At 46.8% G+C, this 26,765-nt stretch overlaps 1 protein-coding gene across 4 annotated transcripts in view; it reads right to left on the bottom strand.

The window, feature by feature from the left end:
- The window catches only part of OGDH (oxoglutarate dehydrogenase), a 666,388-nt gene that overhangs the window by 362,322 nt on the left and 277,301 nt on the right, over nucleotides 1-26,765 (bottom strand). For all 4 annotated transcript variants that reach the window (XM_078666769.1, XM_078666768.1, XM_078666770.1 and 1 more), the window contains one exon: nucleotides 3,030-3,209. In XM_078666769.1, the coding sequence (XP_078522895.1) occupies nucleotides 3,030-3,209 (180 nt within the window). The remainder of the gene's footprint in view (nucleotides 1-3,029; nucleotides 3,210-26,765) is intronic.

Here is a 26,765-nt window from a genome sequence, read left to right as displayed (position 1 = left end):
CACAGACTTCGAGCCCAAAGTGTGGCGCCTCGACGCCGACTTACTTGGATGCGGCGGAGACTTGACGTCGAGATGGTGTCACTGAAGAGTGTCTGGTCCTCTTCGACAGCGACTTCGACTGTGAATCTCTTCTCCCCTTTCTCTTCCTGGGGTCAGGAGAAGTGGAACGTCGCCGCTTTTGGCCTTGCTTGCTGGAAGACTGTGTCCTGGGGCCTCCATAGCCACCCACCTGATGACTCCTGTCGTTTTCCAGCACAGCATGGAGTTTTATCTGTTTTCTGTCGCGCAAGGGCCACCTGGAGAACTTCTGACAATGGTGGCACTGGTCAGGATTGTGTGTGGCTGGAAGACACACAATACACACAGAGTGTGGATCTGCCAGTGCCATTTTCTTGGCACAGGAAAGACACTTCCTGAATAAAGCTGGCATTCTGACTGGAAAGAAATCAGTGGAAGTCCACAAAAACAGTAGCAGAAGCCTTTAAAACCAGAAAATGTTAAATTTTCTGAAAAACGCTCTTCAAAAATCAGTTTTAGTAAAAAAACTGAAGAGCTCACCCTCCAGGATCCTCTCAGAAGGAGCCGGAAAAAAGAACTGACCTAACTGCCACCTGTGGTACATCATGGGAGCAGGGGGTCGCCTACAGTTCTTAAAGGCAGGGTACCCCTACTCTAATGCCTTAAAGGCAAGGTGTCAGTTTTCTTTATTTCTTTATACTCTACTGCAGCCTACTGGCAAATGCCTGCAATTACAGGTTTTTCTATGGCAATAAAGCATTGTTATGTGACAAATGTTTACTGCTCTCTTTCTTCCTTAGGGGTTGGGAGAGTTTAGGTGCCACTATGCAAACCTATGTAATTTCAGCATTTTGGAAATATTTTAGGCTGCATATATATGTTTTCACATATGCATATATATGTATATATATGTATTTTCTATATGCTCCGGGATCCTGCACAAGGGCAGGGATTATTCATAAATTATGACTTTGACGAGTATCCCCTGGATGAGAACATGTGGGTTCCCCCAAGCCCGGGTAGCAAACGCCTTATATTAAAAAAAGAAAATCACCGCACCCACTCCTCTCTGGCATGCCCCTATTTTTTGTTTCAGACCTGCAATCCACAAACAGCTGGGCACCACATTACCTGCATGATATAATGCAAATAGCAACCAGACACACCATACTAAGACCTGTGCTATGTGCTCTGAGAGCACCTCTATGTGATCGTGCACACAGCCAACGTCCACGCTCTGCACTGATGACACTACTAGTCAGCAGACAGGAATATCCCATCTGGACACCGGGCTGTCTGCATGCGAGTACGCAAATAGCACCCCCAGCACAATAAACAGATGCTTGTGGCTTCAGTACCACAGACTTAGACACCTTTCGGCACTCTCCTGGTGCTACGGTGGTCTGCATAGCGCTACAAAACAGGGGCGTGAACGAGCGAAAATTACAGGCAACCGCTTCTATGAGAAACAACCATCGAGTTAACAACATTAAGTGCGGCACTCTGCCTCCGGGAATAGAGGCATTAGTCCGGCAGTATGGTAAAGACAGTGGGTGGCGCGCTTGTAGGCTCATGCGGCCGGCGGAGTGTACATAGCCATATAATGTCTCGAAAATAACAGCGGTCATACGGTAGCACTTAACAGACCTATCAGGGGGGCGGGAAGCACTGTCTGGGGCGGTACGAAGGGTATTCATACGGTGAGAAATGCGAAGAAGGCCGGTGGTAGTTTGCAAAGGAGGGGGGCAGAGCAGACTGTCACCTTCGCTAGTCTCAAGGCGGATAGCTGTTCAGACGCACGGGAAGTATGAGGCATATTCAAAACAAGTAAGAGAAGGCATGCCCTTGGGTCAGCAGCCACTCCTGGTTTTACGGGACATGGATCACATTACTCGGGATGACAGATTTAACTGCCCTTCACTAACAAGCTGGCGGCGTTGTGTTGAAAACAGTGCATCCCAGCTAATTAAGGCGAGTGTGACACCGCGAGTGCGAGATCCAATCCTGGGGGGGCGGGGCTAAAAGAAGACAAGGCGACAACAAGGAGGGACTAAGAAGCCTCCTTTTCAATGGTGAGCCTGCGTTTTGCATGCAGGATGACACCAGCGAATGAGAAAGATGGGCGGGGCTTCAACTCCGCCGCAGAGAGCTTCGGAACCGGAATTGATTCCAAGAAGCTCTCGATGCAGAGAGCAGCGCATATGCTGCTTTTGACAGCCGAGACCTAAAAAATACCATGTATTGATGGTTCTTCAGAGGATTACTGTGTGAAGAGCGCAGATATCAGATGGCACATTGTAGTTCAGTGAGAATGGGCAGCTCGGAACATTAGGGACAAACGTTCCAATGGAGAACTACAGAAAGCCAGTGACTGGGAATAAACAAAGAAAGGAACAGTAAAAGGGAAAAATGGCAGATAAATTAGTCCAAGAAACCATATGGAGCACGTTTGTGTATGCACACACAAATTCGACCATGTGGGGCAGTGCAAGCATACTCTTACAATGAAAGAGGCATACCTTTGGCAGGATAGAAGAGTAGAGGGGGAAAAATAGCTGCATCTTGCTAAGACATGGGTGGAGTATTGGTTTAGAGGCTATGCAAGCAGAAAAATCATAGGTGTGCCAAGAGTGTCTACCTGTTTAATGTTAATAGGTATGACGTTGTCGCAAATAAGAGTGAGCCACTCTATGACGTTGCCTAAATTATGATTAAGGATTAGTGAGGAAGATTATAGTTCACCTGGCTGATGGATATCTTGGCAGAGTGGAAGGTCGGGCAATATGGATTTTGAAAATGTTGAGGTGGTGGCAATTTAAACATATATTAATTATGTGGTTAAGAAAACTAGAGATTTTAGACCAAGAAGATAGGCAGTGGAAAGTGCATACTAATCCATCAATTAATGCAATCTTCTACAATTGATCAGCCACACGCCTTCTTCACAATGCAAAGTTCTTCACATGTTTACAGATTACATTCCATTAGCAAATATGCAGGTTAAGCCTTACCTTCTTGCCTTCTGTGTCCCCACTGTAAAATTGTTCAGCTTTGGTCTTTCCTTGCACAACAGGGTCAACAGCTTCCAAGTGAGACGGATTGGCCACCAATGAAAGGGTTATGTTTCGCTCTGTGACACGGTTAATTCTCCTATGATACATGCCCAAGTGGTATTTCACATCACCAGACCCCTAAGAGACAGACAGCACAGTGAATTAAAGAAACCTCTGCAGCCTCAATTTTGATTTCCACATGTATTCATTTCTGAACTCTTTGGCTGGCAGAATTATTTGATAAGATCCTCACACTCCAACATACGTTTAGAGCATGATCTTTTGCCTTTTATTAAAAAATCTGCCTTATGAGGCCACAGGGAACAAGAATATTCATGCACAAATGACATTACAAATACCAATACCCCTCAATCTCTACTGTCCTATTAAGGTTCCTTTTCAGGAGCAGGATATCACTAAACTCATCCAGAAATTGTTTATTATGCGATGTGTGAATAGAAAGACAGATCAATTTATGTTGACTACCTAGGTGGGTGTGATTGGTGCATCTCAGGTAGAGTGTGGGCAACCTCTACAATGGCATATATAACCAGCACGCAGATGACTTTCAGTATGCTGAGCTAAAAACCCTTAAACCCTAGAAAAAAGAGGACATGGGTTTGGAAGGTCAAAAACTTGCCTTTGATTTTTCAAAAATGCACGGATGAGTATACTTAAGGATGGCGCAATGACAAGACCAAAGATGTAAAACTTTAGACTTTTTCTCCTGATGGTACTATCACCGCTGATGCAGATGGCACCTCTGCAGCCAATGAAGCGGTGGGACACAGTCTGCTATCATCAACTCCTTCACAAGATGACTGTTTGGCTGCACCATCTTCATTACAGTTCAATCCTGAAGTGCTTTGAAGCTGCAATAGAAGCAAAAGCTGCTCCTGCTTCTCTGGGGCAGGAAGGGACTTTGGCCTGAGACTCAATCCTGCAATCAGTTGAGTGTTACTGGTAATCATGGGAGACCTATGGTCCATTTGCAGAAGTCACTGCTGCAGCCTATTCCAGAAAGGCACCTTCAGCCTCTATTCAAGATGCAGCTAGATTCCACCATCCCCTACCAAACAGGCTCAAAGCCAAGGGATCATTCAACACATAAAATGTAGTCTGAAGTTTTCATTCTGCATATCTTCATAGAGTTAAATCAAAAAAACGGAGGGAGTTGAGTTGAAGGTGTCAGTTTGATTCTAAATCGCAACAACAGTGGTGCCACTACTTACAGATATTTAGGACTAGCTGCATTTTAACTTCCATCTCCGCCTTTAAAAAAACTTCTCATGTCCCTCGGATGTCTAAGTTCACATCTTCCCAAGGGACATCAAAGCAACGCTACTTTTGGGAAGTGCAGGATTGACTTCTCCCAAACCAGAGAGAAGAAAAACATCAAAGCCACCTTCTAAGAATTGGGCAGAAGGTGAGTACTTCCACAGAATAGGTGCTTCCCCTCCGCACAGCTGACATTTTTTTTTATTTACCCAGCTACCGGCGCCAGCAGTAGCAAGGCTGCTTAGCGAAGGCTCACGGTTTCAAAGTACCAAGTTTACAATGGAATGGACTTGACCTTTCGGGGCCACACACAGCCCTGTAATGTTGTTAAAATGCCTTAGATAAGTTTATCATTTATGGTGTTTTTATTTCTCTGGCAGCAGCACAGATGAGGACAGTCATGGGGAATGTGTTCCTGTTTTCCAGACCGAACATCCTACCCATCACATGTATAATTTTTGTCTACAAAGTGAAATTGTGTATGTGAGAGCATTATGGGATGCACACGGCTACACCAATTTACATCCTATTTTAGGTCTAGCTTAAAAGCGCAGCAGTCATCAGACCTTATGGGAACAAAATAAAGGAGATTTTAGAGTACTATACTACTGAGAGAGGGGGTTAGGCTCCGTGGACATCTTGGTTTCCCAGAGTACAGGATTTGATTGTGCCGAAGAGGTGTGCTTCCAATAAAATGTGTGCTTTTACTGCATGTTTTGGCTTGTGGCAAAACTTATGCTCAATACAGAAGGGCTGAGTTGGATATGGTGGCAAGAAAGTAATCATTGCATAGGCCTGATATGTTTAGTATGAGATGTTAAGATAAAGGCTGTGGGGGCTGATCTTTATTGTGAAAAGCATGTATTATTATCAACCCATTTAAGGTTAGATTGTATTATATTGTATAAAAGCCTGCAGAGAAGGGTTTGCTTACATTGAATCTTACCGATTGCAATATTCAAAGGTTTTGGTGTTTCATCCCCCATGCACACCACACCCTGTACAAATCAGGGATATCGAAGATTTGCTAAATGAAAACCCTGATTAGGGCCTCTTAGTAAAGAGAGTATTTTGTTTAGCCAACTGTAATTTTGTATACCTTTGCAATTTAATGAGTTCATGCCAGGTGGTTGTCTGGTGGAAAAGCTAATGCTCAAAACTGTAGGCCAGAACTGGTTATAGTGACAAGCTTTGGGCAGGGTCAATGGAATTATGTGGTTTGGGTGCATATTCAAGGATTTGCTGCGTTTGCCACATAATCTATCACCTGCTGCATAATCTGCAAGATTTCAGCAAAATACATTTGTTTCTAACCAAAAGTTACAAAAATAAACCTCAGCAACACATTGCTGCAGAGTGGAAGGCCCTTCGTAAAAGTTGGCTGGGTACCTTTCTGTTTCTTTTTGTATTTGGGTGTCAATGTGGTACTCCTGAGGTGCACCTTTGGCCAGAAAGTAATAAGATGTGTGAAGATTTTCAATAATAATGGAGTTTATATTAACACATACTATGCCACATTAACCTGTATAATTTGCTTTTCATTGCTGCATAATTTAGTCAATCATACTGGATAATTTAGTCCTCCCCTGTCATCTAAATTCAGCGGCCATGGCTTTAGGCCAGACTGGCGCATCCGGAAAAGTTATGTCCAATGCAATTTGTCTCATGTGCTCATTATGAAAAGTTATGAGATTGGCAGTAGGCCCAGCTTATTTATTGTGAAAAGCATTTGTTAGAACCAGTAGGTCTTTAGCAGTGAGCTGTTATCACATGTTACAGATTATAGACACTTATTTTGTTACTTGTAATCTCACAGATTACAGTAGTGGGCAAGGGTTACGGTGTAGGACACCCATTCTGTTTAAACCTGGGGGTTTTCACTGTGATGATCTAGGCAGTACTGAGGGGGTTTAATATTGTATTTCAAACAACTGTTCTACATATTTGTATTTTTGGACCTGTATCCATGAAGGTTGCCAGTTTATGTGCAATTGAATTTGTCTGTATTTGTTATGGTGGCAAGCCAACGGTGAAGGCTTGAGGCCTCATAATATGGACGACGACGCGTGACTTTGCGACAGCCTCAGGCCTCAACATCAATTGGGTCAAATCCACGATTTACCCACTGAGCCCGATCTTGGCCCCGCTCGACTTATCTGTAGGAGCCCACACACTCGCCTGGAGCACTGCTGCACCTAGATATCTGGGGGTGAGACTGTTTCATTCCCAGGCAGACTTGTTCGAAGGGAACCACCGCAAGGTACTAGCGGGAAAGCGCATGGCGGTGGGCTTCTGGAAGACATTACCTCTCGCCCCCATTGGACGAGTAGCCCTTGCAAAAATGATCATGGTCCCCAGGCTCCTTTATCATTTCACCAACCTTCCTGTGATACCACTGCGCCCTTTCTTTCGGGAATTAGACACGCTCCTAACCACATTAATCTGGGAAGGAGGTAGACATAGGGTGGCCTTAACCACACTGTACTTGCCCACAACTCAGGGAGGACTGGGAGCTCCCTCATTCGAAGCATACTTTCTGGCGGCGGCGGTGGTTGTCGTAGTGGACAGCGGAGTGTCACATAGGAGAAACAATCACGGAAGAGGAGCGGATACCCCTCCCAGCAATACGGAGATTGTGGATGTCAGGTACCAAACCCCTCCACACTTACCCTTTGCAAGTATCCATAGCCCGTATGTGCATGCTAAAAATCCATCGTATGTCCAGGGAGAAGCCCCCTTACTCACCCTTACTCCCACTGGTAGGGTTTCCTCACAATGATAAATATAACGCCTGCACCCTTCAGGTATGGACCGATCATTCAGTCACGGTAATGGAGTCCCTGTTTGAAGACGGACAGCTGAGGACATATGCCCAAATGGCCGCTCACTATGACCTTCCCGCGGGCCAGTTCCTACTACATCGGCAGCTGCTAGACAGCGGTCGACCCTACTGGAACCTAAACGAGGGGGAGCCCCCGACACACCTGGTAATTCACACTATATTGCATATGGGGCAGGTAGACATTTAGTTACCTGGCTATACAAAGCAGTTTGGGAATTGATCCTCCGCCCGTTAGACTCACTATGGCAGACATGGGAAGACGAAGCGGGCTAGGTTTTTAATGATAAAGAGTGGGAAAAAGCCCTAGAGAAGCCCAAAAAGGTCTCCAGAAATGCACGTTTTAGGAACATTCAATTCAACTTCCTACATAGGGCATACCTAACCCCACATCGCCTCCACCGTTTTTATCCCGACACACATTTTGCTTGCCCCCAATGCCAGACTCCAGAAGCAGACTTCAAACAAATGTTCTGGGACTGCCCCACTGTTCAGCAATACTGGGACAGAATACACCAAACACTCCGTGAGACTACCAACATTCTGACCATGTCATCATGGGATGCCAGTGCCCTCGGAATCTTCCGCAGGTGGAAAACCGCAAAGGTACAGTGCCACTTTGCCTCCTTAGCCATTCTCTTAGCAAAAAAGGGGTATAGCCATGCACTGACGGGCCCCAGTGCCCCCTCCCCTCCCTCCCCTCCCCTCCCCCGAGGCAGCCTGGATAGGGGCCATGAAGAAATGGGGCGCGGCGGAGGAAGAGGTACTAAGGGATGAGGAAGTGAGGAGAATACGGAAGCACCCCATATCTCTGGAGTGGGTACAATTAATGCACCAATTTACTCACAAAACGACACAATCGGCAACACAGGCAGCCTCCCAATCACAGACTTCACCTTTGTCACCCCGGAGACCAACGGAAGACAATATAAGACCAAACCTAGACGCCTAGGGCTGGAAATGTAATAGGACGGCATTGGTCACTCCCATCTACCATGTCAGGCCAACCCTTCACGGCCCCTCCCCACACACACGATGCTGTAACATATACTGCAACCACGACCAAGCACATAAACATATCACTCTGGTAGCTCCACAACAGCTTCCCCAGTTCACCCCCAAGGTTAATAGTTTTACCCCTACATTGGTGGTTCCGAAACCAATGGGCTTTAAGTGGGAACGCATTCACCAAACGCCATGCAAGAATTCACAAAAACGGGGGGGGGGGGGGGGCTTCGCGCGCATCCGAGATGGCCGCGTGAGCACAGGGCTCCCGAGACCCTCGCCGCCTCCCGCATCTATCCTGAATAATATCCTGATTCCGAAGATGGGTTATTGAAGGCGCAGCCCAGCTGATGTACTAGCTGCTTTCAGGAATTAATTTGGACTTCGGGTTCCTGAGCTACGCCATCCTGCACTTTTGTGGCCTACCCCGCGGAGCTACCTGGGCCTTGAGTCGCGGCTGTAGCGAGAAGTTTCCTGTAGCTTCAAGGCCAGTCACTGCATAAGGCTGTTTGCAGCCCTCCGCCTCCTGGCAAAGTACCCTGAGACTTCAATAAAGCCTTGTTCCCCCCCCTGTTTCTAGTTTTGCTGGGCAGTGACTACGTTCACGTCAGGCTTAAGAGGCAAAAAACGAGGCGCTGTAGTCCGTAGAACACACCGCCACGAGCGTTGGTCTTAATGTTTCCCATTTAATTAAAGCAGAATAAATCTTACTGTCCAGGGGGTGTAAGCAGGTAAATGTTTTACCATCACTGTTCCAATAAATCGCCCCCAACTTTAGACTTTGAAGTGCTGAATGTTTTAACACCCGCAGGCATGGAATGTCCCTGCGCGCCCACCGTCGAGCGGGCTGGTGTGACTAATATATTTGCACTCGACCTGAGGGAAGGGGCAATGCTGAAATTATAGCCCCACGAAGAGGGAATTGATGAGTATTTTCCTTGTAACCGCTCCTTGAAAGTTAAGTGGCACAGCAGGTAAATACTGTTTGCAGTAAAGAATCGCGCACTGAAGGCAGGCGAGGGCTGGGCTCACATGGAGGGAGCCTGGGAAGAGCCGGCGGGCTTCGATGCGCTTCATGAGGGGCATAACGAACGGATTTTTGGGAGCCGTTTTCAGGGGGATAGCGTTACTCATTAGGCGGAATAATGAAGCCCTCGTTCTAACAGCTGCGCAGTGTTGGTTACCGCGTCGGCATTCCTTTGGTAGGCCCGCATTTGTGTACATGCTTTTTGAAGCACAACATTTAATGATAGCAGGTGTGACTTTTCACCCCTCTTAACTGGAGAACCTTATTGTCAGAAAGCCCTTTTCCGAATATGTAAGCAGAACACAACGATTATTTGCTGTTATGTCTCGGAGCGGAGTGCAGCTTATGCAGGGGTGGGTGGGGGCAAGGGGCGCACACGTATGATTTTGCTGCCTTTACTACGGTGGGGATCAGAGTTTAGCGTTATAGATTGACAGACGTGAATAACCGCGCTATTATAATAGACCGTCAAGGAATTGGGACAGGGAATGTTAGAGTGATTTCTGGCGACACCAGAGCTTAAAGACGACCCAACAGCACTGCGTTAAATGTTAGCACTATTGCAAATACATCTTTTGTAACAGATAAAACGCCTAAAGTGCAGGACTGGGCCCCAGATTACCAGCGAGGGGTTAGTTCCCCGTTCGCACTGGTATGCTAGTTTGGGTCCATGTGCCACATTACTGAACAAGATTCAATAAACAATGCCAGAGAAAAAGGGACCCCGAGGCACAGATATAGGCAGGGACTCTCGGGACAAACAGAAAAGAAGCACCACCCTCGCGTAACCACGTCTTCAAGATTCAGAGTGCAGTTTGAGAGTGCAGTTTGAGAGTGCAGTTTGAGAGTGCAGAGTGCAGAGTGCAGAGTGCAGAGTGCAGAGTGCAGAGTGCAGAGTGCAGAGTGCAGAGTGCAGAGTGCAGAGTGCAGAGTGCAGTTTGAGAGTGCAGAGTGCACCACTCTCTCACCACCACACACTCATCACCACTCACCCCCACAGACCCACCCCCACACACTCACCACTACAAACAGAAACACAAACACACACACAACAACATAACACCAGCCATCAGTGCACCCTTTCACCAGGGCCAAACACCACCAGCCATCAATGCACTTTTTCACCAAGCACAAACACCATCAGGCGTATAACACCAGGCAGCCGTCAGTGCATTCTTTTACAAGGCGCACTCACCAGCAACCGTCAGTACACTATTTCACCAAACACACACACCATCAGCCATCTGTGCACTGTTTTACTAAGCACACATCCACCAGCCGTCAGTGCACCCTTCCACTAGGCACACACACCTCCAGGCACCAGTGCACTCTTCCACCAAACACACACACCAACAGCCATCAGTGCACGCATCAATTGTTAACGCATCCACAATTAACTTTTGTACCAATCGCAGTATGATACACTTTACTTTTAAACATATTCATGTAAAGCACAGCATGACACCATTGGTAAAATTACAATACAACTCACATAATACCACTACACACCACATGCACACACCATCACACATGACGAAAACACATTGCCATTTACAATACCATTAGCTCAAACTCAAATAAATCCGAGCCCGATTGCATTTCTAATGCTTGTTTGCTAGGGCGACAGGCACACTGCAAGTTGGGGTGGCTTTCGAGGCTATGCAGGGGTGCAGGGTGGGGGGAGTTGCTCTGGGGTATTATTGTTGGGGGAGGGGGGTAAGTATGTTGGGGTGTTTTATTTTCTTTCATTTTCAAGGCAAAGAACTGTTCAGATTTTGGACTTTGGTGTGGTGCTCGTTATGAGGTGGGAGATCATCATGGGTTCGGATGGGGGTAGGGGGTTGAAACTACTGTGCTGGAATGTGAATGGGTTGGGGGACCGGATAAAGAGGGGGGTGGTCTTGCAGATGTTGCGACGCCTTTCCCCTGATGTTGAGCTACTACAGGAGACTCATTTGATTGGAAATGCTTGCTACGCTCTGAACAGGCGGGGATATCGTCTTGCTGTTCATTGTGGGTTCACCTCTAGTTCTAGAGGGGTTGGTATCTTGGTCAGGACTTCTCTTCCCTTGGAAATCGATGACGTAGTTCTGGACGCTAGGGGGCGATATGTTGCACTCACAGGCAGGTGGGAGGGGAAAACTATCTCGCTGCTATCGGTGTACGTCCGACCTGGCTTACAAACCACTACATTTGCAGACTTGGGACGAGTTGTTTTGGGTCTCCCAGATGGTGTCCTGATACTGGGTGGTGATTTTAATTCAGTTGTCTCCGGGAGGGAGGATCGCTATCCCCCCAGAGACCTTACGAGTGCACAATCTTGGTTGGGTAAAAAAAAAAAAAAAAAAAATGATTTCACAAAAACGGAACACGAAAGGAACACATAGTAATCCTCGACTGCAGATGCTGTACTCAGCCGAGGGCTAGTAAGGAATATGCTACTTACCAGTATGCATCTGTTCTTGGCATAGAGGGCTGCAGAGTGGTACATTTATGAATAGATCGCCATCTGGTGTTGGGCTCGGATGATTGCACTTTGTTTTTCTTCTGGAGAAGTCTTTGTCGTCATAGGTGACTCCTCCTCTCGGTGTTAGTGCGCATGGGCATCGGCTCCATCCTTAGATTGTTTTGCCATAGTAGGGTTAGATGGAGTAGTGTAGTGTAGTACATAAGGATATGCCCATGTAAATGTATCTAAATAAGATAATGTTGGGACAGACACAGGTTTCCGGGGAGGCAGGGAGGGCATGTACCACTCTGCAGCCCTCTATGCCAAGAACAGATGCATACTGGTAAGTAGCATATTCCGTTCGAGGCATATGGGCTGCAGATGGTACATTTATGAATAGATTGTACAGCAGTTACCTCCCTAGCGGTGGTCACCAGTGTCTGTCGCAACTGTCTGAAATAGAGTTTTTAATACAGCTTGGCCCACTCTGGCTTGTTGTGCAGCCTGTACATCAACACAGTAGTGCTTTGTGAATGTATGTGGTGTAGACCAAGTTGCTGCTCTACATATGTCATCTAGGGGAATGTTCCCTAAGAATGCCATAGATGCTCCTAGTTTTCTTGTGGAATGAGCTCTAGGAGGAACAGTTAATGTTCTCTTTGCTTTAATGTGACATATTTGTATACATCTTACAATCCATCTTGCGATGCCTGCTTTAGAGATAGGATTGCCCTTATGTGTTGGGGAAAATGCTACAAATAGTTGTTTAGTTTTCCTGAAGTCTTGTGTTCTTTCTATGTAGTACAAAATGGCTCTTTTAACATCTAGTGTATGTAGAGCCCTTTCTGCCACCGTCTGTGGCTTTGGAAAGAAGACTGGTAATTCCACTGGCTGATTGATGTGGAATGCTGAAATTACTTTAGGCAAGAACTTTGGGTTTGTTCTAAGAACCACTTTATTCTGGTGTATCTGTAGGAATGGTTCTTGTATTGTTAATGCCTGTAACTCGCTTACTCTTCTGAGTGAGGTAATGGCTATAAGGAATGCCACCTTCCATGTAAGGAATTGTATTTCGCACCTATGCATAGGTTCGAAGGGTGGCCCCATTAGTCTGGTGAGTACTACGTTGAGGTTCCAGACTGGGGAAGGTGGTAATCTTGGTGGAATGACTCTTTTAAGACCTTCCATGAATGCTTTTATCGCTGGTACTCTGAACAGTGATATGCGCTGCCTGTTTTGTAGGTATGCTGCTATAGCTGCTAGATGTACTCTGATAGATGTGTACGCTAGATTACATTGCTGTAAGTGTAACAAGTAGCAAATAATCTCCCTTGTTGATACGTCTAGAGGGTTGATATTGTTATTAGTACAGTGTATAGCAAACCTCTTCCACTTAGCTGCATAGCATGCTCTGGTGGTTGGACGTCTCGCTTGTTTAATTATTTCCATGCAATTTGGGGGGAGATCTAAGTACCCAAATTCTAGGATTTCAGGAGCCAGATCGCTAAGTTCAATTGAGTTGGATCTGGGTGCATTATTTCTCCATGGTTCTGTGTAAGGTGCATGGGTAGAATTCGTAGCTTTTGATGTGGCACTTGTGAGAGTTGCAGGAGCGTGGTGAACCACGGCTGTCTTGCCCACGTGGGTGCTACTAGTATCATGGTCATTGAATGTTGTTGCAGTTTCCTGACCACTAATGGGATTAGTGGGAGAGGGGGAAAAGCGTATGCAAATTTGTTGGACCAATTTATCCATAACGCATTGCCCTGCGACAGGTGATGTGGGTACCTGGACGCGAAGCTTTGGCATTTTGCGTTCTGATGAGTGGCAAATAGGTCTATCTCTGGTTGTCCCCATCTTTGGAAGAATGGCTGCAGTATTTGTTGGTGCAGTTCCCATTCGTGTATTTGTTCCGACTGTCTGCTTAAGATGTCTGCTATCTGGTTTTGAACTCCTGGAAGGTGTTCGGCTAACAGATAGATGTTTTGAGGAATGGCCCATCTCCAAATTTCCTGTGCTAGTCTGGATAATTGGAGAGAGTGCGTCCCCCCCTGTTTTTGAATATAATACATTGCTGTCATGTTGTCTGTTCTGATCAGGACTGCTTTGTGGATAACATGTATCTGAAAGGCTTTCAATGCTAGAAACACTGCCAGTAGTTCTAGATAGTTGATGTGCGCTCCCCATCCGGTGAGCGATGCGTCTGCTGTTATTGTCACCTGTGGAATTGGCTCTAGGAACGACCGCCCCTTGGTAATGTTTGTTCTGTTCCACCACTTCAGAGAGCGGTGTGTGCGGTCGTCTACCAACACCAGATCCGTAATCTGTCCTTGAGCCTGATTCCACTGTGTCGCTAAGCATTCTTGTAGCGGACGCATTTGTAGTTTTGCATATGGTATTAGCAGTATGCAGGATGACATCATGCCTAATAGCTGCATGAACACTCTTGCTGTTAGTGAGTGTTGTGGCTGAAATCTCTGAATGATTGTAAGCATTGCTTGGACTCTGATTGGGTTGGGGTACACTTTGGCTTTTTCTGTGTCTATGGTAGCCCCCAGATATTGTTGAACTTTGTTTGGTTGTAGGTGTGACTTTGTGTAGTTCACCGTGAACCCTAGCTGGTGTAGTAGCTGAATTGTCTTTTGTGTGTGTTGCAGACACTCCTCTTGCGACCTGGCTTTTATTAGCCAGTCGTCCAAGTATGGGAAGACATGAATTTGTTGTCTTCTTAGGTGAGCTGCTACCACTGCCAGGCATTTTGTGAACACCCTTGGTGCCGTCGTGACACCAAATGGGAGGACTTTGAACTGATAATGTTGTCCTTCTACCACAAACCTGAGGTATTTCCTGTGGGCTTTGTGAATAGGGATATGAAAGTAAGCGTCTTTTAGATCCAGTGTAGAAAGAAAGTCCCCTTTCTTCAGTAAAGGAAGTACTTGTTGGAGCGTGACCATGTGGAAATGTTCCGAATTTATGTATGCGTTGAGAGGTCTTAGGTCCAGTATTGGCCTTAGAGACCCGTCCTTTTTGGGGATTAGGAAGTATAGGGAGTATACTCCTGTTCCCTGTTGGTGCTGTGGAACCTTCTCTATGGCATGCTTTTCTAGCAGTGATATTACTTCCTGTTTTAACAGTGTCAGGTGATCTTGTTTCATTGGACGCTGTTTGGGGGGGATGTTTGGTGGGGTAGCTGTGAGTTCTAGGCAATAACCATGTTGGATAATTTGTCTTACCCACTTGTCTGATGTGATGTTTTCCCAGACAGGTAGGAACTGTGATAGGCGTCCCCTACCGGTGTTAGATGGTCTGGGGGAAGCTCTATGAAGTCACTGTTTTGGGGTTGGAGAGTTGCGGTTGTTGTTGTTTCCACGACCTCTACCCTTGTTGTTGTTACCCCTGTATCCACCTCTAGAATTACCTCTGGGTGATGTAGGTGTAAAAGAGGTTTGCTGTTGGTTTGTACCTGTACTTTTGGATCCTCCTCTATAGGTGGATCTACGAAAGGAACCTCTTTGTGTCGGCTGTTGCAATGCTCCCATTGATTTAGCCGTTTCTGTATCCTTTTTCATTTTTTCTAGGGCCTCATCTGTCCCTGTGCCAAAAAGTGTTTTCCCATCAAAAGGTTGGTTAAGTAATGAGGTTTGTACCTCTTGTTTGAATCCTGACACTCTGAGCCATGCATGTCTCCTTAACATGATGCTTGTATTTGTCGACCTTGCCGCAGTTTCTGCCGCGTCTAGGGCGCACTTTATTGAAGTGTTAGTAATTAACTTCCCTTCTTGTATAAGTTGATCAGCTCTCTTTTGATGTTCTTTAGGGAGATGTTTGATGAGTGTTTCTAACTCATCATAATGCGCTCTGTCATACCTTGCAAGTAGTGCTTGCGTATTAGCTATGCGCCAACTGTTTGCCGCTTGAGATGCTACTCTCTTGCCAGAGGCATCTATTAGTTTAGACTCTTTGTCAGGAGGTGGCGCTTCTCCTGTAGATAAAGAGTTTGCTCTCTTGCGAGCGTTTGTGACCACTAGTGAGTCTAGAGGAATTTGTCCCTTAATGTATATTGGGTCTTTTGGAGCTGCCCTATATTTTTTATCAATTCTTGGGTTCAATACCCTAGCCCTCACTGGGTCTTTGAATATCTCTGATGTATGACTGAGAAGGCCTTTTAGCATTGGTAGTGTTCCTGATGTTTTTTGTGCAGTAGGTAGTGTCTCTAATAAGAAGTCCTGTACTAGAGGTTCTGTATGTAGGTCTACCTTATGAAATGTTGCTGCTCTAGTAATGAGTTGTGCAAACCCAGTATTGTCATCAGGAGGTGAAGGTTTTGAGGGATATGACTCAAGGTCGGTATCATTACCTGATCCCACATTATACTCCTCCCATGGGTCTGCCTCCTCTGGGATTGTGTCCTCATCATCCCCAGGGTGTCCCCCCTCCCCTGTGTCACTCTCTCCATCTGTTGTAGGTGTAGATGGACGTGTGGGAGGAATATCTGGCCTATTGTGAGGAAGAGGCGAAGATGGTGTGTGAGGTTTGGGAGAAGGGGGAGGAGTTGTATTCGTCCCCATTGTTCTCTTCTTTGGATGAGCCTTGTCGTCCAAATGTTCATGTTTCCTCTTTTTAGGTAGTTCTGTGACTACCTTGCCAGTGTTTGGGTCAATAAACAAAGTCTTTTGTTTAGGATCCGTTCCGTGTTCCTGTGTCGGTACCGCAGTTTTCGGTTCCGAAAGGTGTTTTTTCTTTGAAATGTCCATTTGTATTTTCGGTGCCGAAGTTTTGTTCGGATCCGACTTCTTCGGTATCGAAGATGTCCCCGGTGTCGAGGGTGTTTTCGGCGCCGAAGCGTGCTTCGGTGTCGACATGGACTGCTTCGACTTCGAGCTTTCCTTGACCTGGTGCTTCGGTGTCGATGTGGTCGGTTTATCGGAACCGGAACCACTATGATGGGGGACCGAGTGTTTCGGTTTCGGTTTCGTTGCCGGGCTCGAAGGCGGGGCGTTGGAAACTTTTTTCGGTTGTCTGACCGGGCTCGAGGGCGGGGTCGACACTGTGCGGGGTCTGTTTTTCGGTAAAGGGACGTCGTCACTCACGGTTTGTTGGACGTCGATTTCCTCGACGTCGGACTCGTCCGCTTCTGACCCCGCCTCGTCGGCCTCTTCTTCCTCCTCTTCTGGGTGCTGGTCCTCGAACAGCTCCGGGATTGCTTGTGACTGCATTCTCGATACCTCGTGTCTTCGGGCTCGACGGTTTCTAATCGTCGACTTTGACGAGAACGCTGCACAGGCCTCACAGTCCCTGGATTCGTGTTCAGGGGACAAGCAGAGGTTGCACACTTCGTGTAGGTCCTTGTGTGGGAACTTAGCACCACACGTTGGACATTTTTTGAATGGAGTCCTTTCCATGGACCCCGGGCTGGACTACGTCGAGTTTCTCGTAGTCGTCGTCCTTCGAATCGCGTCTGTATGGAGTGAAGTCGCGTTCGATAACGATACCGTCGATTTGGAAAGGAATACGCGCCGGTTATAACCTTCTTTGTTGAAGTCGGTCCGGAGCGCTTCGATCCTCATCCGAACCCGATGGCGGAAAAAAACAATCTAAGGATGGAGCCGATGCCCATGCGCACTAACACCGAGAGGAGGAGTCACCTATGACGACAAAGACTTCTCCAGAAGAAAAACAAAGTGCAATCATCCGAGCCCAACACCAGATGGCGATCTATTCATAAATGTACCATCTGCAGCCCATATGCCTCGAACATATACTAATACAAAATCAGGTGTTAGGCTTGGGGATAACACCTAGAATGTTTACTGCAGCATGTCTGAAATGTCGGAATATGCTAAAAGTGATTAATTCGGTTTTTTTCAGTGACCTCTAGACTGATTATAGATATCCGTTAATGTATTTTATAATGAAATGATGTTCATTGTAATGAAATGCAAAATCCCAATAAAAAAATTAATACAAAAAAACAAGGCTAGAGGCCTCATTGTTCCTTGGGAAAAGCCAAGCCAGATTCTACAGTTTCAATACGTTTAAGAAACTTTACGACAAGGCAAATAGGTCCAACTTGCGTATTGTAAATAGCACGTATTAGAAGCAATAGGTGTTAACGATTGATAATTAATACACTGTGCTAAATCTGATGGGCAGTTTTTTCTAACATATTCTCTCACCCTAGCGTAGTAGGCAAGGGCTTTCGTGACCCACCTGAACAAACCATGGAAATAGATTTGCATGTGGAAATCCTCAGCCTCTAGCAGAATGGATTTTTCCTTGATTTGACAACTGTAATTGTGTGCATATTTGTAATTTTTACATTTGAATTTTGCCTTGTGGGACAGCGGATGCCAAATACATTAGATTTGAGTTGGTTACAGTGACAAGTCAGTTACAAAGGCTATTGACCTGATTGTTTGTTATGAAAAGTTACAAGAAAGGCAGTAGGCTTGACATACTGATTGTAAAAGCCTTGTGTTAAAGTCACATTGCTGGACAATAACAAGTTGTATATATGAAACCCACACGTTCCTCCTCGCATCTCCAACAGTTTTCCCTCAGCCCAGATTTCCATTGCTGTTCGGGGGTATAATAAACCCTATGTAGGAATTTAAAGTGTATTAGCCTGTGTCAACCATTTAATTAAATGGTTTTCGTCTTGGAGCATCAATATTGCCAAGACTGAAAAGAGAAGACGGCTACTAGAGCGTAGGGTACGAGAGGGAAGATCAGGAATCAAAGTTTTGCAGATACAGAGATCCCGAGCAGAAGAAAATTTTGTGCATAAAGCAAAGTGCTTTAAAATGTATTCTCTTCTCCACTGAGAGCCAGTGAAGTTGGCGAAGGCCGGATGCAGAGGAGTTTTTGGGGGAGGCAAAACAGAAGCCTGGCGACGGAGTTCTGCACCACCTGCAGGCGTCTTATCACTGTCTTGTCTGCCTCCAAGTACAGGATGTTATCATAATAAAGTCTTGACAATATTAAGGCTTTAGTGACTGTTCTTTGAGCAGAAAAAGGAAGAATCCATAGGATTGTCTTGAACCAATTCAAGGTAGCAAAGCATGTACAGGTTATTTTGGCTGCCTGTGGTTTCACATACAAGGTGGAGTTGAGCCAGAAGCCCAGGTTCTTCACTTTATTGGTACGAGTAGGTGGCCAGTGTTGAGGCCCCCATAGATGTGGATTCTTACCCAAGACCATCACCTTGGTCTTGTCACCATTTACTTCCAGGAAGTTGTTGTTCATCCAAGAGGAGACGAGGCCAAGGTAGGAGTTGAGATCCAACGACAGAGAAAATGATCTGGGTGTCGTTTGCCTATAAAAACAAAGTAAGCCCAAATCTTTCCACCATGTCCGCGGACGTACAAAAGGTAAACAAAGCAAGGGGCTTAGTATAAATCCCTTTGGAACTCCATATGTAAGAGGGTATAATCTGGATGCCACATTTGTGTAAAAGACCTGAAATGTGCAGTCTTATAAGAAGGACCTATGCAAGCGCTGTGCCATGGAGGTCCAGTTGAGTCAGTCTTTCAATAAGAATATCATGGGACACAGTATCTAAGGCCGTGCTTGGATCTAGAAAAATCAGCACGGTTGTGCCGCCTCTATCCAGGAGTTTCCTTACATGTTATGTGACTCCTAGAAAGGCAGATTTGGTCCTGTGTGCGGACCTAAAGCCTGATTGCGATAATGGAGGGCACCATGGGTATCCGCAAATGAGGTAGGCTGGGTGTTTACGTGTTTTTCCAGTATCTTGGAAAAGATTGGTAACAAAGAAATAGGTCTGAAATTGGACCAATTGTCCAAGTGCAGGTGGGGTTTCTTTAACAGAGGGAGAACCATAGCATGTTTCCACGCTTTAGGCAGATGCCCCTCGCATAGAGAGGCGTTTTAAAAGTTCAACCATCAACTGCATATGCTGTGTGTTCAAGGTTCCTAATTTGGCCAGCGGGAGAAGGTCACAAGGCGAAATTGACTTTATGGACTACTGCAAATCGATCAGATGAGGGTGGTCAAAAGGCAATTTGGAATTTAAAAACATTTATACAGCGCACTTTTACCCAGCGGTTTCATGGCGCTATTTGGTTGCAGTGGGCGGCAGCAGTTGGAAGGGTTTTTTTTTTAGACAGGGTAGGCTTGCGCAAATAAGAGGGTTTTGAGTTCCCTCCGGAACTGGGTATAGGAGGGCATTGTGCGGAGACCAACAGGAAGAGAGTTCCAGAATACTGGAGCCAGGACAGCGAACCTCGCTCCACCTGCCTTTTGTTTTTTAAAACGGGGGTGGCTAGAAGGGCCAAGTGGGAAGAGCGTAACTCTCTGCCTGGAAGATAGGGCACAATGGCAGAGCAAAGAAATTCAGGGGCGGTACCTGACCTGGCCTGAAAGGTGAGGCAGCCGAGCTTGAAAAGGGCACGCTCTCGCACCGGCAGCCAGTGTAACGCTTTGAGTAGTGGGCTGGCCCGATGATATTTAGGGAGGCCATGAATCAGGCGGGCGGCCTGATTCTGCACCAGCTGTAGACGGTGGATCGCGTAGGCTGGGGCCCCATTGTATATAGCGTTGCCATAGTCGATACGAGACAGTACCATGGCCATGACTATGATTTTCAAGGCCGGAAGGGAGAAAAAACGGAAGACTTTCCTGATTGTTCTTATGGAGAAAAAACAAGAAGAAACAACCGAACCGATGTGAGAGTGGATAGAAAGTTGTGAGTCCAAGAAGATCCCTAGGGTTTTAACTTTGGGGACGGGAAGAGGAGGGACACCAAGTGAGGGGGGCCAGAAGGAGGGGGACCATGGACTGCAACCACCTCCGGTCAGGACCAATTCGGTCTTGTCCGGATTGAGTTTGAGGTGGTTGCAGTTCATCCAGTCTTGGATGAATGTCATGACTGACTGGACATTCTGAGCAGATTAAGGGGAATGGGAGAGGTTAAAGATTAGCTGGAGGTCATCAGCATAATTGAACACTGTGACCTCCAGCTGCTGTAACATAAAAATGAGGGGGGTAGATGTATAAATTAAACAAAAGGGGGGAAAGTGACGATCCCTGAGGGACCCCGCACTCCACCTTACGGGAGGCCGCGGCGAAGCTGGCCAGATGGACCGCTTGAGTTCTCCCCACCAGGAAGGACTCGAGCCATGAGAGGGCCAAGCCCTCTATGCCCGCCGCCCTGACACGGCTGAGAAGGATGGAGTGGTCCACCGTGTCAAAAGCGGCGGACAGATCTAAAAGTATCAGGGCTTGAGGTATGTTGGTATCAATACCCTCCCGCAGCTTGTCCATCACCGAGATTACCACCTTCTCTGTGGAGTGCAGAGGCCTGAAGCCAGCTTGGCAGGAGGAGAGGCAATGGTTTGCCTCTACATGGGTACTCAGGGTGGTCGTGATATGAGTCTCAAGGACTTTAGCTAAGTAAGGCAGAAGGGAGATAGGACGATAGTTGGAAGGGGAGGATGAATCGGCGCCGGGTTTTTTTTAGAATTGGGACGACGACCGCTGATTTGTGGGGGCTGGGAACGGTGGCGTTAGTGAGTGACTCGTTGAGGAGGGTCAAAGGCGGGATAGGGCAGTTTGAGTAAATTTCCCTAAGAATGTGGGCTGGAGCGAAATCCAGGGGAGATCCTGATTTAACTCGGTCCAACAACGGAAGGAGAGTATTGGTGGTCAACAGGGGAAAAGAAGACAATTTGGAAGCCGGGAGGGGAGGGGTTTGTGAATGCAGGAGAAGGACGGGGAATGTTAAGTTTGATTTTTGCAACTTTATCGATAAAGAACTCGTTGAGTGAGTTGCAGAGGGACTGAGAAGGGGGGATTGATGCTGTGGCTCTACCGGATGATGCGAGTTCATGGACAGTCGAGAAGATTTCTTTAGAGTGAGACTCGGCTGCCATTACTCTACTTGTGTAGAACTCAGTTTTAGCAACCAGAATGCCCTTTTTGTAAGTTTGTAGCACGGACAGATAAGCTGCCTTTAGCTCAGGACTGTAAGTTCTGCGCCAAACTCGCTCGGCTCTCCGTGCGGCCAGTTTCTTAGCTTTTAAGTCCGAGGTGAACCAACGGTTGGCTGCATGGGCTCGCCTGACTGAGTCGCCTTAAAGGGGCAAACTCGTCGCCTGCCAAAGTCAACCAGTTGTCGATGGTGGACAGCTGGGAATTGGCTGTGAGGCCAGATAGTTCGGGGCAGGTTTTGGCCAGAGTGGAGCAGAGAGAGGGCATATCGTTTTTCCCCCATTTCCTGACCCAGGTGTTCTTGGGAAGTTGGGGTTTAATCAGGGGGGCTAGGGCAAGGGAAAAGGTGATGGTAAAGTGATCCGACCAGGAACAAGGGGCTATTATGGGGGGTGTGGATGGTATGTTTAGGGCCCAGATTTGATCTAATGTGTGGCCATGCGAGTGGGTCGGGCTGTGAACCAGGGGTAAGAAGTTTAAGCTGGTCATAAGGTTGGTAAACTCCCTAGATTGAAGGCTCTCTGCAGGATCATTGGGCCAAAAGTTGAAATCTCCCAGGACCAATACTGAGGAAGTATTGATCACCAGGGTGACCAGGAGAGTTTGAATACTGGGAAGGAAAGAAGGGGTAAGCTGAGGGGGACGGTAAATTAAAACAAAAGTGAAGGGGGCCTGATGTGAAGTCGAGCGGGCTAAAAGGTAGTCTATGTCAGGAATGGAAGGTGAGGGAAGAATTTGAAAGTTAAAGTTAGTGCGAGCAATTAAAGCCACTCCACCTCCTCGTCTGCCATCAGAGCGATCCGCTCGGATAACCGAGTGGGTAGGTGGTAAGGCGGCTAACACGTTAGGTAAGGAGTCGTCCTTGAACCAGGTTTCGGTTAGAAATAAAAGATCTGGATCATAGGAATCGATGTAATCGAAAAGTTCGTACTGGTGGGTGACCGCCGACCTGGTGTTTAAGAGCGTGGCAGAGGTGCTAAATATCGGGTCAGAGGAGACCGGGGGTATTGGGAGGGCAGGCAGGGTCGTATTGGGCGGTAAGGCTAGAGAGACTGGACGCTCAGGAGCCGATCGAGGGGAAGTAGAGAGCACTCCTAGATACTTTAAACGGGTTGATATAAGGGGATCGATGTTCCCATGTATCCAGTAGGAGCAAAGCTGGGAAGGGGAATAAGTGATTAAGCGGGCGGCGTCCAGTGCCCCTTGCCCCGTCCGGCCGCGGACGGGCGTAGACGGGCTTAACTCTGGCGCAACTCCGGCGCGCAGCCAGCGCGCCCGCTGCGCTCGTCCGCTGCACTGCCGCATAGGGGACGTTTTAAATAGGCGCGTGACGCAGGAGGTGGGAGGAGCCAACAGGGCGGGATAGGAGGGATTTTAAAAAAGTAGATGGCGTCCAGCGCTTGCAATCAGCGGGACGAAGGGCTGCTCTTCAGTCAGCAGAGGAAGGCATTTAAAAAACAATTGTAGCGCCCAGCGCGCGCGAGCCCTCTGCCACAGGGCTGCTCGTCTGCACACCAGAAGAAAAAGGGGAGTGGCCTAAATAGGCGCATGACGCAGGAGGTGGGAGGAGCCAACAGGGCCAACAGGGCGGGATAGGAGGGATTTTAAAAATGTAGATGCGTCCAGCGCTTGCAATCAGCGGGACGAAGGGCTGCTCTTCAGTCAGCAGAGGAAGGTATTTAAAAAACAATTGTAGCGCCCAGCGCGCGCGAGCCCTCTGCCACAGGGCTGCTCGTCTGCACACCAGAAGAAAAAGGGGCGTGGCCTAAATAGGCGCGTGACGCAGGAGGTGGGAGGAGCCAACAGGGCCAACAGGGCGGGATAGGAGGGATTTAAAAAAAGTAGATGGCGTCCAGCGCTTGCAATCAGCGGTACGAAGGGATGCTTTTCAGTCAGCAGAGGAAGGTATTTAAAAAACAATTGTAGCGCCCAGCGCGCGCGAGCCCTCTGCCACAGGGCTGCTCGTCTGCACACCAGAAGAAAAAGGGGCGTGGCCTAAATAGGCGCGTGACGCAGGAGGTGGGAGGAGCCAGCAGGGCCAACAGGGCGGGATAGGAGGGATTTTAAAAAAGTAGATGGCGTCCAGCGCTTGCAATCAGCGGGACGAAGGGCTGCTCTTCAGTCAGCAGAGGAAGGTATTTAAAAAACAATTGTAGCGCCCAGCGCGCGCGAGCCCTCTGCCACAGGGCTGCTCGTCTGCACACCAGAAGAAAAAGGGGCGTGGCCTAAATAGGCGCGTGACGCAGGAGGTGGGAGGAGCCAACAGGGCCAACAGGGCGGGATAGGAGGGATTTTAAAAAAGTAGATGGCGCAATTAGGATTGCAATCAGTGGCGGAGGGCTTTTCTTCACCAGTTAAGAGTGTAATAGAACAAGGTCTATTTCTCCCTACCTGGGTGTTATCGTTCCTTGTTGTATCTACAGTAAACTGAATATCTGTCACCATCTTAATGAAGTCTGCAAGCTCCTCACATTGCACTTGTGAAAGTGAAGAAGAAGGGGTGGCATTGTTGGAGTCTGACAAATCTTGTACCGCTTTAAAAAGTGTTTTGGGTGAGTTTTGTGATTGGGAGATTTTTTTCCGAATAAAACAAGATGCATGCATTCCTGCAGTGAGTTGCACTGACCTAAGGCTCGATTGTATTTTTTTAAAAATGTATATCATATAGCTTCCTCCATGCCCACTTTAATCGCTTGCATTGCTTCTTATCTACCTATAAGGACTCATTAAACTATGGGGCAGGGGGAGGGGGGTGGGGTGCCTGGACGCAGGTTTTAATTTAGCTGGTAGAGTCGCGGAGCCAGTTGTCGATCAAAGATTGATCTAAGTTGACCTTCTATTCTAGTGAGGTGAGGACCTAATCAAGCATGAATGAGATGTCAGGTTTGGCCCAGTTTCTAACCAGAGCTTTGAGTCTGGCTACCATTAGAGTAGGTGGGGGATAGAAAGGTGTAGAGATGGACACTGCAAAATGGCCAGCCCAAACTAACCGAATGGGCGGATCTGTAGCGAGGCCTGGAATATTAGAAAAAAAATGGGATCCAGCAGATGGCCTGCTTTGTGAGTGGATGAGAGACTAGTTAGTTTAAGATACATAGCATCAAAGTCCTCAATAAGTGTTTGGCAAAGTGTGCAAGTGGTTTCCTCTAGATGCAAGTTGAGGTCTCAAAGTAAAATGAAATTGTTGCATTTGAGAATGCAAGGGGAAATTGCATCTGGGATTGTGGAGCACCAATTCTGGTCATAGCCGGGAGGCCAGTAAATTAGGGCGCCAGCTATCGTATGTGCGGGTGCGAGTCTGAGTGAGAAAAACAGAACCTCGCAGGCCGCAAAAGATGGCTCCTCTATCTTGTGCTGGAAGATGTATTTATAGACAATCGCTATGCCCTCCCATCCCATCTGTACGATACCTTCTGAGGATGCAGTAGTTCGGCGGGAGAGCAACAACGATGTCTGAAAGAGATGCCTCATGTAGCCAGGTTTCTGTTAGAAACACGGCATCTGGGGCCACGTCTAACAGAAACTCGCAAATGTAGAGTTGATGGCAGGCCAGACAGCGGCAGTGTATGCTAAAAAAGTGAAAGGTGCACTTGGTCAAGCTGCTTATTGACCTCTCGGATGCATACCTTCTTGGTGTTAGCAGTACCTTCTGTGTATTCCATGGAGTTACAAGAGAAAAAGGAAAAAATATTTCACATGCCACAGGTGTTGATCTATTTATTATGAAAAGTTACGACAAAGGCATTAGGCCTGATTTACTTATGTTATACATGTTAAAGCGACCAGGTCTTTGAAGGTAATTGTTTTTGCACTGTGCTAACATCTGCAGTCAGGTATTTTGCTATAGGAGATCTCACAGATTAACTTTGTAGCAAAGGGTTTTGGTGTTTACCCAGTTTGACAAACCCTAGGGATAGGCTATTTGCACGGTAATAAGTCTTGCTATAATTGCTTCGGAAGGCCCGACAGGCTTGGCTGTGTCGCAGAAGCATGTAAAACAAATCAGACAATAATATATGCATCCATAGATCTAAGTATACATCTATATAAATGCACAGAGGGCCTTTTGATCAGCCCTCTTTCTGCACTGGTCTGTCTGAGGATCATTTACTATCTGCTGTTTTTATCCATAACAACATACGGCATGGAGTAATGGTTCAGTCTACTTCAGTCAGTGGCTCACTTGCCCTCTGCATTGCGGCATTTTATATTCACGGGCACATCCATCTCAAAATGAGTGTGATTCAGTGAAGGGCTGGTGGGCTAGTTCTTTCATTTTCAATGTTCTCCTTTTACAGTTCCCCTTTCGCTTCTTTGCTCCTCTTTTTTGTATTTAATTTTTTTCTAAAAGGATACTACAGCTCAAGGAAGTGTTAACAGGCTACTTGCCTGACACTCATTTAATCTGTAGTGAGCTACATCTCAGACTGTCACTACCTCTAAACCAAGCAACCATTATGGAATGTTGTCATCCATAGTGCATCATGTTCTTAGCATTCCATGATAGAAAACCTATAGTCTAAACATGGCTGCCATGCTGAAACATTAAAACGATAACAGAGTATGTACAATGCCACTGCAAGTCGAACAGCTGCTATGCTTAGGTTCGTTGTTGCAAGCATTTGATTGCTGTGCTTAGGTGGCAGCATATTTTATTTTTTCTACTTGCCTTATTTTTATGTATCGTGCAGATCTTGTGTGGTTTATTGTGGTCTTGTAAAAGGAAGAATGCAAGATTGAGTCAGTGGATGGAGGAATGGACACATTAGTGCAGAGGAGCAGTAGAGTGCCTGAAAGAGGACTTGAGTAGCTAAACACATCAATGACACAAAAGGACTTTCAATTCATAAGCCACATCTTTTGGTATTGCCATAGTTTGTTCCGTACGTTGCCATTAGAAACAGAGGGCAAACCTTTGCAAAACAGCCTTGATATTGCTGTAGACCCCAGCCTGTTCAGGCGCACCCCATCTGAGTGATAACGAGTACCCTTGAATGGTTTAAGCATGTTGGGCTTCATCACAGAAAAAAAGACGGTGTCATAGCACACAATGAGCAGGAGTATACCTTCTCCTCTTAGAGGGTCTTGCTGAGAAACAAGCATTGGCAAAGTTAATCGGTTTGGTTACAATGTGCTAACATTTGT

Source organism: Lissotriton helveticus, chromosome 11 (genome assembly GCF_964261635.1).
Source record: "Lissotriton helveticus chromosome 11, aLisHel1.1, whole genome shotgun sequence".
NCBI classification, from domain to species: domain Eukaryota; kingdom Metazoa; phylum Chordata; class Amphibia; order Caudata; family Salamandridae; genus Lissotriton; species Lissotriton helveticus.
This window is presented reverse-complemented; position numbering and strand designations above follow the sequence as displayed.